The 13,087-nt window shown below is 38.3% G+C and overlaps 1 protein-coding gene across 4 annotated transcripts in view; it reads left to right on the top strand.

The window, feature by feature from the left end:
• The first annotated feature begins 9 nt into the window (after positions 1–9).
• The window catches only part of LOC113674673 (uncharacterized), a 32,200-nt gene continuing 19,122 nt past the window's right edge, over positions 10–13,087 (top strand). For 2 of the 4 annotated variants that reach the window (XM_027191155.2, XM_027191154.2), the window contains exons 1-2: positions 10–1,816; positions 12,739–12,943. In XM_027191155.2, coding sequence (XP_027046956.2) covers positions 1,546–1,816; positions 12,739–12,943 — 476 coding nt within the window. In that variant the 5' untranslated portion in view covers positions 10–1,545. Of the gene's footprint in view, positions 1,817–6,501; positions 6,798–12,738; positions 12,944–13,087 lie in introns of those variants that run through there. The other 2 variants (XM_089184887.1, XM_089184886.1) reach the window with 1 other exon arrangement.

Below are 13,087 nucleotides of genomic sequence, written 5' to 3'. Positions count from 1 at the left end.
TCCGGGTCAATTACAGATTTGTGCGAACTTGTTCTCAATCATCGCTTCCTGAATTCGACGCTGAATTAAATGACACGTTGCGAAAAATTATAGGTTATTGCGTAAAGACCACAAATTCAGCAATTCTAGTACATTCGAGCTGGTAATATTTGCTTAGAGATTTTTACAAATGAGATGATTCAACACGGTTGTATTTAACCATTTACGTAATTTCTCTTTGTGTGCTGAAAACCAAGATTGTGGACAGAATAAGTTTGAAAATAATCTACCGCACAATAAAACTTGGCATCGTTAGAGCGACATCTATAAATATTTATCGGTCTGAGTAGACAGAGAACGTTTATAAATGAAAACCACCACGAGCGAAAACCGCAAAAGATGCAAATCTGTACTTTCACTTTTATGATCACGCCACGTCACGTTGCGTGACGCCTGTCCACCAAAATAAAGTTTGATGTAATCCGTATTTTAAATTTTCACACCTTGGCCTTCTTTAAAGTCCTTAAAATCAGTGATATGTACTGTAAAACTGATATGAATGCAAGTTAGAGAGCTACAAGTGATTTGCCTCCTGAATGTTTCCGATACTTAAGACGCACGCAAATAAACTCAGACCCAAACAGCGCACTAAATTTGCGTATCCATGATTTCATGCCTCAACTAATCGATTTGTAATTTTGGTTGGCCCTCAGCTGATCTGGATCGACAAAAGAAACGCTAAACCTTCCCCTGGGGCAACCATCGGTCTTTTCATTGATATTGATAAAATAAATGATTCGGCAGAATTGAAAAACAAATCGTGCGTCCAATATATAACTTATATATTCTTATTGTGAACAACGTCGTAAACAAAGTACAGCTGTTACGAGCGATCTGATGTACGGTTTAAAAATAAAGTCAGGAAACAAATTGCCACTCGAGGATTACAAAGATGTAAAAAATTTAAATCCTGGGAGACAATCGGACGAGAACGGAATTCGAAACGCGATTAGGTGAACGAACGAACGAAACAAATGTCAACTTTGATTGATCCACAGCGCGCACAAATGGAATTAAATTGAACAACGACGTAGTTGACGTAACACGCCTCTATTTTCCACAAAGTCGATGTGCCTCGAACCCCTCGCGACAGATGTTATTTTTTTAGGTAGCTTGACGACGATATGTTGCGATGTTATTCTGGGAAACCTCCTCCAGCATAATCTTGCAACAGCGCTAAATTACACATATACATGTATTACCAAAACGCCTTGCATTGTTCACAATGAACAGTGTTAGGTATCAAGGAAATTGTCAACTTTGCCCGCACGTGATTGGTGAATGAGTGAAATCGGCTTGCAGGGGGCGTGCGGCCAACCAATTAGCATGCAAGATCATTGTTTCTGTACAGAACTCAACATCACAGACGACTTGAATTGAAAAGCAATCTTAGCTTTTCACGTTTCCGCCTTTAGAACGTCGAGTCGCATAACCGTGTTCGAAACTATGCTAACGAGAATTTTGCCGCCCGATAGAACCACTATTTTCGCTGTCTAAAATAGAGACATGGATAGATCGCCCGAAAAATCGGCCCTTTTATCGACAAAAGTACAAAGTTTGGAAGCGAAGACGGCCAACCCTCGTCAGCAATTCGCCCATGAGGCTGTAACAACAAACCCGATCTTCCGCCAACTCAAAGCTTTTTCTTCACAATCTACGCTGGAAAATGGTTCCAATTCAGCAGGCTTTCCTTCACCAGAAGTGGGCATCGCGAGAAATTCGGAGTTTATCTCTCCCTTACAAGCGCAATATTATCCACCAACCGTGCCGAGTGCAGGTAAGTTCTCACAGTTTTCTTCGCTTGTTCAATTATTTATTGTGCCAGTTCGCGCAAAACCGTGGGCAATCAATGGCTTTGTCGATTTTTTCGTCAAATAACACGTGGGATTTAAATTCACCCTTCGTACTAGCGTTTTTCCAGGATATTTCGTGCTCGTTCGAAGGGGCGAAAATTAAGATATTTCTTCGGGACTGAATCAACGTAATCGAGTCTGAACATTGTACCACGGTTTGGTGGTTCGACTGATATTAGCTGAATTGCCAAGTAGGCACAAATAACATTGCCAAGTTTAGGTTTTCGGAATCACAAAGCTAGTGGGTATACAGTATTTGTTAGCAACTTGCATTTTTGCGACGATCTGTGTGCCTTTGCTTGTCGCAAAACGAAATGATCATGTGGAATCTGGACTCGGACTATCTGTATTCGATCATGTTACGTACTTCGCAGCTAATAGGGGTAGAGTAGTCTTGTCCGCGTGAGCTATACGTGACTAGGTGCTGTCTTAAGTTAGATCGGTAAAATCGACTGTTTTAGCACCGCAGTTACGCTTTATAATAGCAGATTTGTTATCCCAGCTGAAAGGAAAATTTTTACTTTTGTTGTATCTAACTAAACCGTGTGGTGTTTTTGAGGTAGATTCGTTTCATTTGCTAGGAAGGACAGACAATAATGCCAAGTCATAGTTTTGAAAGACCCTTTCTTTCGTATTACAGGGCTCAAAATATTCAAAACTTCTACAGTAGGCGCACAAGCCATATTCGTGTATTTAATAATCCCATCAAAATCGGCGCTGTTTATCAGGCGCTCGGCCGCGTCAAGTATTTTTGTGATATTCATCACGGCATACTCTCTGTTCGTCATTGCATCATCGGGATTTTCTTATCGTTTTCGACTTTTTTCAAGCGTAGGCGAGAAGGAAAAAAAAACCGAATACTGTCATGACATCGCTTAAACAGCGCGCGATCGCTAGAAATTGTGAAGTCGAACGGTTATCGTTGACTCTAATACGGCGGCTAGTCTTTTTAAATTCACTTCCTCTAGGCGTCAACGAGAATGAGTTGAAACGATCTTGGAAAGCAACGGATGGCTTGAATCTCCGTGCAGCTGAGTAGGCCAGTGTTTGCAAACAACGGGAAAATTATTTAGATTTGAAGTTTTCCAACGAAGTGTAAGCAGTCGCTTTTCAAGAATTTTGCCTTCCGCGAACATAACAAGACGCCAACACGCGATCTCACTATATTTGCGCGTGATTATGTCTTCGATATTCAGCTCTTTTACTTGAGTTGTAATTTGCAGCATTGTTTGTCCCTGAAAAACCTACCAGTTTACTTATTTTATTCTGTGTTATACTGCTTTTATGACTATTTTGTCACCAACATACTGGTGTTTGATTTTTGGTCAATGGTCTTCTTCAGTCTTGTTTTGTCCGTGACTTCTCCGTGAGCGCTCGTGGAGAACAGCGAGTTTTCATTTACGTTAAAGAAGCCTCCCTGTTTCTTGATCGATTTGAATCAGTTAAGTCGACAATTCTATGTCAATTGCCTTTATTCGCAGAAAATGAGTTAAGAACTCGATTTTCTAGTAAATTCCATGTTCTGTTGCGATGTACAATGGTTCCAACTCTGCGAACAATATGAGATTATTCCAACGCCTGTTATCTTTCACTTTGTTAAGCTTGGAAATGTTTCGATTCTAGTTTAAAAGCTTAAAAGAGAAAATAGCGCGTTGTGGAAAATATTAATTGATCGGTGCAAAAAACCGAAAAAATAAACAGCAGGGTATATGTATGCCGCGAGGGGTGAGCGGATAAGCTCATAATTCTCACTGATGGTAGAGAGCTCGTGTATCAAAGTAAATCTATTTTCGCGAGCGCAGGATGTTTCATTGATATTTTTTCTACCGTCTTAATGATCCGCTTCTTCTTCTGCATTGAATCAGAAACTGTGTTCACAATTAAACGAACTCAAACGAGCAGACTAGAAATCGAAAATAGGCGCTTTTTATTTGCGTTCCCATAATTGTTCGTTAATAGGTCTGTTGAAATTTTTCGATCAAAACGTGCCAAGTACTTCTGTTAGAATTTTGAAATATAGGAACACAGCTTCGAAGGAAAGTTCTTACTGAGGGCAGATATTTAGCAATACGTCGCGTAGTCAAACATGACACGATTTTAGTGTCTGTAATTGAAAACCTAGGCATATTCAATTTAGCCCTATAACCATAACAAATACCAGACGTTGTAGAGTTGACATCCGGCAGCATTCGTTCGCGGCTGATCAACCTTTGTCTAGGAAAAAAATTTTTCTGAGTAATTCTGAAAGAAGGAAGGAAAACTGGCCATAATGGCTTTGTGTCTATTTGGGAGCCGAGTGGGAGAGACTAAGAAAACAAAGAGAACGAGTTGTTGCGAGTCGTACGTAACTGCGATGCAAAGATGGTTCTTACTGCCTTTGTTGATCCCTGTCCTCCTGATATTGTAATGCATATCAGACCCGCACGCATGCTTGACTAGAAGCGCTTTTTGTTACGTGTTCCAAATATAAATAGACTTTATTCCTATTGGAATGCAAATTTGAGCTCTCAACCAGGTTTTAAGTTTTCTTCATCACGTTTACTTCAATTTGAATCCTTGTTTGTACATACAAAATTCTTCTTGGGTAGGCAGTTTGAAAACCTTCAGTTTTTGAATACTCGAGAGCGCTTTGAACTCTAGACATTTTCAAACATGATAACGATTTCGCTTGAATTCGCTGATAAGACAATATGTAGCTGAAAGGGGTGGTTACGTCACCTTTAGTAGCGTCGTTTTGAGATTTCTCTTAAATTTGCGAGTTTCTTTATTTTTCACGTGCTAAACCCACGCTTTACATTAGGATTTATGCAGCGTGGTGTTTCATAATGCATGATGTGTTATTAATCATATATAAACCACTGTCAATGAGGAAAATCGTTATCCTATACCACTCTCAAGACAAAAATAACTGAATCAGTTTACTTCAGTTTTAAACAAGATTCTTTTGTTGCGCGAGATAGTTTGGAAACTATTTGTGTAGTTGCAGAAAGCGAAAAATAACAAAACACTTTACAGTGAAACTTTTTCAGCATAGCGTTTGTTTCACTCATGCGGAACATAACGAAAGTGAAATGCACATGGTTTAGGGTTCGTTTACACTTCGTTTTCTAAGCGCCGCGACGCATCAAACTTCCGCTTAAGTGTCCATTGATTTATTTATGTACTTAAATTTATTTCGGTAAATATTTAGTGTATAGTTGTTGCTAAGAAGTGAGCAACTATATTTAAAAGTGTTAATTTTGAAAAACTCATTGACTCTTTGAAGGAAAGGTGTTTCATTTTCTTCAAATGAAGAGATGAATCCGCCTGTTGGTGTGTTTCAATCGGTTAGTATTTTTTCTGTGTTTCAGTTTCCTTCTTCAATTTAAATTCAGTCCGGATCAGTATTAGATTATGTCCTGGTGGTTTACAAATGTTGAGTTAATTTCCTTTCAGGAGCAATCATTTCCACGAAAAAAAAAAGTTTTCTAAAATGCTTATTCGGATTTGCAAGGCAACTTTCATCGCTGCAATTAATAACGATGAACATTTTCCTATTGTTCAGTAATTCGTTAGTTTTTGTCGTGAGATGGAAATTTTGTCAGTCAAAAGTACTTTGAATTTTAGTTTTCACTTTCATCGTGTCGCATCCATGTATTAGGACCGAAATAACCTGTTTCTACTGTCTTCCGGTTCCACAATCTGAAATTTTCGTGGCAATGTGGGGAAACAATGCGAAATCGAAAGAAAGATGTCCTAACGTCTCCTTTATCAACATTTGGTTGAATTGTTTTGGTTTTTTTTTCACTTTGACGAGTTTTGTTAATTAAACATTTTTTTAACGTAGCAGAAGTACAGAGTTTTCAGATTCGGTAATCCTCCTTTGTCAAATAACTAACGAATCTTTTTTTTTTTGCGTATCTGTTTTTATATCCGACAGAAGTGTATTTGTATGCGTAAAAAAGGAAAAACATTGCTGTTTCCGTTGTATATCAGATATTTGCATCTAACCAGGAAAATTTTCACACTTCTTTAAAATTTTGATGTCGCAGCTCCGATATCGCAGCTTTGAATATGCACAGTACAAGAAATGTTAGGGATGTTTGTTATTCTTTTGTCTACATAGGATGCAAACGCAAACAAATTTAACTGACTCAAACTCCATTCGGTCTTCCAAAAGGCACAGAGAAAAGTAAATTAGGGCTTACGAAATAAACAAATGCTTGATCATGACGGGTAAAGGTACGAACTTTTTTCGAGGAACTTTTAATAGCTGGTTTCATTAGGTGTTAATCGAGAAGAAAGTATTTTCTATTTTTCTCGCCGACTTTTGTGATCTATTGACAACAAACTACAGGTACCTCGGCGCCAATTACGTCGAAAATGTGTTCAATTTACATGCAAAAGATGATCGATGTTTTTTTTTTCTGAAGCATCGCGTGCTTTTGTGACCGCTTGTATGTTTTCCCCGCGAGAGAGAGCGTTCTGATATTTCAAGTATTCCTCAAAAAAGGTCGCAAATATTGCGCGACTGCCAAAAATTTCGAACGTGCGAATCTTGTTTACAATCCACAATGGAGCAAAGAGTACCACTGCGATCGATTTGAATAAGAGAAGAGATTACCATAATAATTGTCAAACAACCTTAGTTCGCCCCCGCTTCGTACACGTTTCACACTTTTTCACACAGTTTATTTTCGAAATATTTCTGTGCATAACACAAGCGGGTCTTTTGTGCGTTTTTTCGTAAGAGAAATTGTCTCCGATATGACCGAAAATCGTCGAATTTTGGCAATTTAAGCTCTTATGTTTCTCTGAGAACGTCTTTCAAGGCATAACGTACCAAGCAACACTGTCTCGACACAAAAGTTCAAGCACTTAAGATTGCAAGTTTCGACGCGCGGTATAGACGTTGAACTGAAAAAGGTATGTTTCTCGCAGTTGTTTTGGTAATAGCGAAATCAGTTTCGTGAATAGCCTTTTAAAGAAACATTCCGACCCATTTGCAAAAGGAGTTGGTGAATCAATAATTTTCAATGTACAGTTTCTCGAAGAAAGGTAGAGGTCTTAACGAGGAAACGCTGGCGCGGAAGTTTGTAGATGTATTCAACAAAATAAAGAGAACTGCTTATTTTCCCACAGTTAAGATTTTTAATTACAAAATTGTTCACTTTTTGTGCCAAGTAGAGTGACCAGATACAAAAATATTGAAATAATATTCAGTGTATTAAGCCTTTAAAACCGTAAACTTCGAATTTTGGACGGACTTTGTGGAAAGGCTGGAGATTCTTCAGTTCACGGTAAGATGTTGACCAAATTTGACGCGTTCTGTCTCATCTTGTTTAGCTCTGAATTCGTGAGAAAGGTATTGAATTTCGACTTTCATCAGCCATAATTGTGTTCTGTTCTGTTCTGTTTTTTTTTTTTGTTTGAACTCGTGATATTGATTTTTGCAGTTGATCGACCTCGCAAATTGATTGAATTTATCATTTGAAATTTTCACTACTTTCCGATTTCAGTTTCCACGATCTTAAAAGCTGTGCCGACGTTTTGTACCCGCGAGTCTACGATAATGTTTTATGACAATAGTTTTTTTTACAGGTTCCTAATGATGAATCTGAGATTTTTCGAGTCTTTTTGGCGTGCTGCACTAAAAATGATTGCGTTTACCCGACTGAAATTTTTAGCTTGTCCAAAGTCGCTTCCAGAACTGCTCTTTCATAACTGAGACTGTTAGTCGTTGTAGTTCTGTTTGGTACGATATATTATATTATATTATGTTATAATCAGGTTTACCGTGAAAAAAAGAGAGATGAAAAAAATAACAGCAAGGGGGACTTGAATTACTTTGAAAATAACTTAAAAGTTTGTTGTAAAGCAAGTCTTGCAGTGCATTGCGGTGAAGCGCTTTTCCTTCGCAAATTCAGAACTTTTGTTTATTTAAATTTCTTGTAACCTATGGTTTCTACGTCGGTTTATTCACGGCGATATTTTAACCATCGTGGCAAATTAATTCGGCGAAATATTGTCGACTTCATTTTGTTGTTCGATACACAACGCGAAAGGAAACAAAAATTTATGTTATTGAACAGATAACAAAATTATAGATATTAGAAAAACAGAGGAAACTGAACGCACTTGCAAATTACATATGTGAAAATTGCCCGGTTCACTTACTTTTAAAATGATAATCTGGGAATATCGAGAACCTTTCGATTAGGTGTTTTTTTTGTTGTTGTTGTTTTTTTTTTCAGAAATAGTGCTATAAGGCTCAAAATCATGGCAATATATTTAGACTGTCTGTTTGTACGTGTTTCCAAAGCAAAGTTCTGACAATAAAATGTATATAGAATTCAGCTGGGTTCAAAATCTGCTGCTTTGGTTATGCTGGCGGAAACTGATGCAAATCCTGTTATGGAAGCTTTCCAGAAAGCTTAAACCAACTAAAAACGTTTCACTCCAATAATAAACCCATCCTTAATTGAAAAATAATCTTTTAATACCGATTTTTGCAAACAAGGGAAAGCTCGTGATTTTAAATGTTATAGTTTTTATTTTGCTATATCAAAACAGTTTTTACAACGATTTCCATTTTATTTCTCCCAATAATGATCATTCAAAATGTAGGGCAAGAAGTTAGCTCCTAAATTAAAGCCGCCCTCTTTCTTTTTTTAAGAAAATGTATATATTATACTTTGTCCGTGAATATTTTGATCAATCTGTGACTACAAGTGTGCAATTACCAATAATGATACCAAGCTTTCTTGCTTGCATTTCAGCGTTCACTGAAATCAGTACTTTTCATGTCTGAAAAGACGAATAAAACGACCGTTATCATGACAGTGATCGTAACACTCATCATACTCATGTTCTCGTGAATTTTTTGGGTGGTACTCAAATGTATTTTATTTGGGATTGCGAGGTCTTCAAAATCTGTGATTGCTCAATGACAAGAGCTTTCCGCTTCCATCGTTTTATAAGTGTTCTCCTCTCTCTCAGCGGTTATGTGGGACGTGGAATTGCATTTAGCTTCTGGATATAACACTTGTTTTATAGTTTAAAATGTGTACAGGAGATCGCGAAACAGAGCACGTTTGCTTTCTACATCCCCGCCAACCCTGATATGCTGTCGCACAGAGGTCATTTTCCAATCTTTTGAAAGGCGATTATTGAATATGTCCCTAAATAGCGCATGATATCTTCACAGCTTTTTTCTAGTTATGGTTAGAGATAAAACCGCTTTTAGAGATTAATAAAATACAGTTACCGCTCCGAAATTATAAACACGTAAAGATAGAGCCTGTTTAAATTCAATTTGCTTTGTATCGAAGGATGTAATCAAGATGAAGACAGGACTTCCAAGCTCTTTCCCTCGCGCACAACAGAACGGTGAACAAACAGCTGACTGCAACAGATAATTTTGACGCGTAGGATCGCCTGCAGCACTGTCAAAACAATCGGTTTTGAATAACCCAGACTGAAATTTAACGCCACTCTTTTAAATTTACTTCTTGCACACGTGAGGCGGAAATTGTAGCTCTTTGCAATGGAGAATTTGATCGAAGGTCTAGTGGTATGAATTTTCCGGCGTAACTTCGCGTGTGTTCAAACTATTCACCTATGATAGAGGGTCATTCGGTTCAACCGAGATTACATTGTAAGGGAATGTTCATATTGGCCAGTCACGGAAGAAAAATCATTTTCCCGTTTGAACTTACTTTTCTTAAGTTAGATGTACTTTACTGCTGCTATAAACGATGATGTAATTTCTGCCGCAAACTGATAATTCCCCAGCATCCATGTATCATTGTTCAAATACCACTTTTCTTAGGAAGCGAGGTAACGGTTTAGAATGCCTCTTCGCCCTGCTTCCGTAGCACCCTTTGCATAAACAGCTGACTATTTGATTGAACTCATTTTTCAATAGTAAGGTGGGAGTTGACCTTATCTTTGAGGTGAAGAAACTTGGGATTTTTGCGCGTGTGGAAAGAACCGCGGTTAGGGATAATTCTAGAGCACTGTCACTAAGATCGCCAACAATGATCTGACATTTTTTCATGCTGAAAAATAGAACTAAGTGTCATTTGTGTAAATGATAACTTGCTTTGATTTTGCAAGTCTTCAGCGGTAGTTTTTCGAGGTCAAGGAATTGCTTAACAATTCAGCTGTTTCGCTTTTAAGCGAGATCGATTTAAATCTCTTGCTTAAATCTCGTCTTCGTTTTCGCATTCCTTGTGGCTAGTTTTACCGATATGGCTCCGAGATCAGTAAGCACGCCAAGTTAAACAGGAAACTGTTATTGTAAAGCATAGTACATCTGTTGTGTCATAGGCTAACATTAAACGGCTCAGTATGGGCACAACTACATTGTGTAAATAAAACCATGGTTTAATAGTGAACTTAGTGGCGGAATCTAAATTCTCAGAATATTGCTTCATTAGGCGCGAGATTTCTTACGGTGAGACCTTTTCCTTTCATGGGCGATTCAGCACTGATCGCCATCAATCGAGAGGTAAGCTGGATTTTGAGTAACCGCAGGGTGTGTTTATAAGAGTTGCGCTTGTGTGAAATCGTTCAACCATTTATAATCGAATAAAAACGGATATAGATGACACAAAGATACAAAGATGTTAGGGGAAGCCACAAAATTAGAACGTGGGTTGATATGAAAATTTGATCGATGAACTAAATTTAAGACACAGGAAGGCCAATTATGGGTGACCTTCAAGTCACGTCTTGTTGTTCCTGGGAAACTTAGGCTCACCATTTTGAAGCACTTTATTTTCAATACTTCAGTATTAATCTTCGGTGTTTTCGTGCTTTTTGGTTTCTTCCAACCATCCTTGTGTGTCAGAACTGAACACTACCAAGTCACAGTGTTTTTTTTTTATATCCTTTGGTTAGAAACAAAACCGCATTTAGAGATCAGTCAAATGCAGTTACCGTTCAGAAATCATGAACATGTAAAATTAGAGCCTGTTGAAATTCAATTTGCTATGTATCGAAGGATGTAATATTAGTAAAGACAGGACTTTCAAGCTCTCTCCCTTGCATACCGCAGAGCGGTGAGCAAACGGCTGACTGCAACAAAAAATTTTGCAACAAATAACTTACACTAAGAAGACGAATTTGTAGCGCGCTGAAAATGATTTATAGCGAACTGACGTATAGGGTTAAAATGTTTCCGGCGGAGGTCCAAAGTTTTGTGCTAAAAATAATCTTTTTCGCGAAGCTGAATCAAACTACCCTATGTTCTTATTTCACTCGTTATCCCAACCGAGCTTTGTTCGTTTTACATAAAATGAAAGGGTCATTTTCCACTTATTTCGACTCCAAAAACTAGTATTTAAAGCTGGTCTTCAACTACGTTACCTTCCAGGAAAATACAAGAACTAGCCGGCCAGTTTTGTCGGTCAGTGTAGTTAATCCTGTTTTTAACTAAACCGTTTTGGCCGACCTGTTTTGGCTGAAGTTAATTAAGCCCTCACACGCTATGTAAGTTTTGACTCCCAGACAGTAACTTGCCTAAATATGATCAGATATTTTGACCAAAATGTAAGTCGGAAGTCACTTTTCCTTCACCATGAATAGTTTGAAATCGTCTACAGTAGAGTCCACCAATGATCTTAGAGTAACAACGAAAAACGATGTTTAAAATGCGGTAGTCGGCTTGAGATGATTCATAAACGGTGAAAAAATGCAAAATTGGGGTCACCTTTATGTGAGTTTTGGTCGAAGCGCGTGTTTCGTTGAAGTTCATGTGAAAGATTACTGATATGGCGTTTGTAACTCTCTATCATTAATATTTATAACACAGTCGTGCGCAATATAAAAAAAAAACGGATGAGACACTTGAACTTCGCCCTCAAGTTTTGAAAATGAATCATGGAGCGGATCGTGTCTGAAATATTTGGTAACCTTTAAGCTAGATTGCTCGTCTAAAAAAAAACACGTTAGCTTTGTAATACGAGAAACAAGCTGTCAGAACCAGTAATTTTCCAACTTCTAATGCTTCTTTCAACCTTTCGGCCTCTTTGGGAATGTTCTAGTCGTAGTTTACGACACTCGTAACTGGACAAAACTTCTCACAGAAGGTGCTTCATCGAGAAATCATTACTCATTCGTCTTTGTAAATATTTCGCAGAAGAAATTAAGTTCTCCACTCGTGAACATATAATTTTGTTTTGGCCTCGTAATGTCGATACTTTTTCACCTTTACACCTCGGTTGAAACCTAACGATCGTCTCTTTCTTTTTCAAGTGGTAATTCTGGATTGCATTGTTTTTTTCTACTGATTTCTTTCGTTGAATGGCCCGAAAAAAGAGAAATTCGTGCTTCCCTCAGCAGCCAAGCGCGTGCCAAACTAAAAACATTTGTTATCTGAGCACAACTTTTCCCGCGCTAAAGACAAGTTCCACGTAGTAATTACTTTCCTTTCTGACTGTTTGTTTTGTTAGTAATCTTGTTCCCTTCTTTCTTCGCGATTAGCCGTTGAAATCTCTGCGTGATTTGATTTAGGTTTATTGACTCTTGCTTTAAAAGCACTCCAAAACCCTCAGCAAAGTTTTAATGTATGATGAAGTTTTCTTTAGTGTCCCGTCCAGCCGCATCGTAGCAGGAAGCGACGAAGAGTGTTTCTTTTCCCCGTGGATAGGATGCCAGTTCATTTCAGGTTACCCCAGTATTTCAACAGTCTCCCCGACAGTTGACTGCCACCCATTTTTTACCTTTGGGTGGAGACAGGCACTGTAGGAGTAAGGTGTCTCGCCTAATCACACAGTGTGCCGGCTTCCCTCCCTCTCTTTCCCCTGAAACGCATACCAATAAAATTGTAAATGAAACCTTCGTTTAACTCTTTTTTTTTCAGCGATCCCCATGAGTCTTCCGTACGGGATGCTTGCGGGACAAGGCATGGACCCGCGGGCGCTAAGCGCGGGGAATCTTCCTTACCCGTATGGTAACCCCATGATCTACTTCCAAAACTTTGCTGGTTACGGACAAGCGCAACGGAGCAAAAACAGCGAAGAAACATCAGGTTCTAACAAGTGCAGCAATCCATCGTCTCAGTTAAGGTTGGTTTTGAGAATACCAAGTTTTTCAATACCAGTAATACCGACAGGTTTTTCTGTGCAGTTCTACCTTAAGTAGTAGCTTAAGAAAGCTTTTCGATCGAGTGTCATTAAACCAAAACCAAGGAAATCACAACAGTTAACCTT

This window comes from Pocillopora damicornis, chromosome 10 (assembly GCF_964200805.1).
Source record: "Pocillopora damicornis chromosome 10, jaPocDami1.2, whole genome shotgun sequence".
NCBI classification, from domain to species: Eukaryota; Metazoa; Cnidaria; class Anthozoa; order Scleractinia; family Pocilloporidae; genus Pocillopora; species Pocillopora damicornis.
Note: the sequence above shows the minus strand (reverse complement) of the source record. Positions and strands in the feature narration are given on the sequence as shown.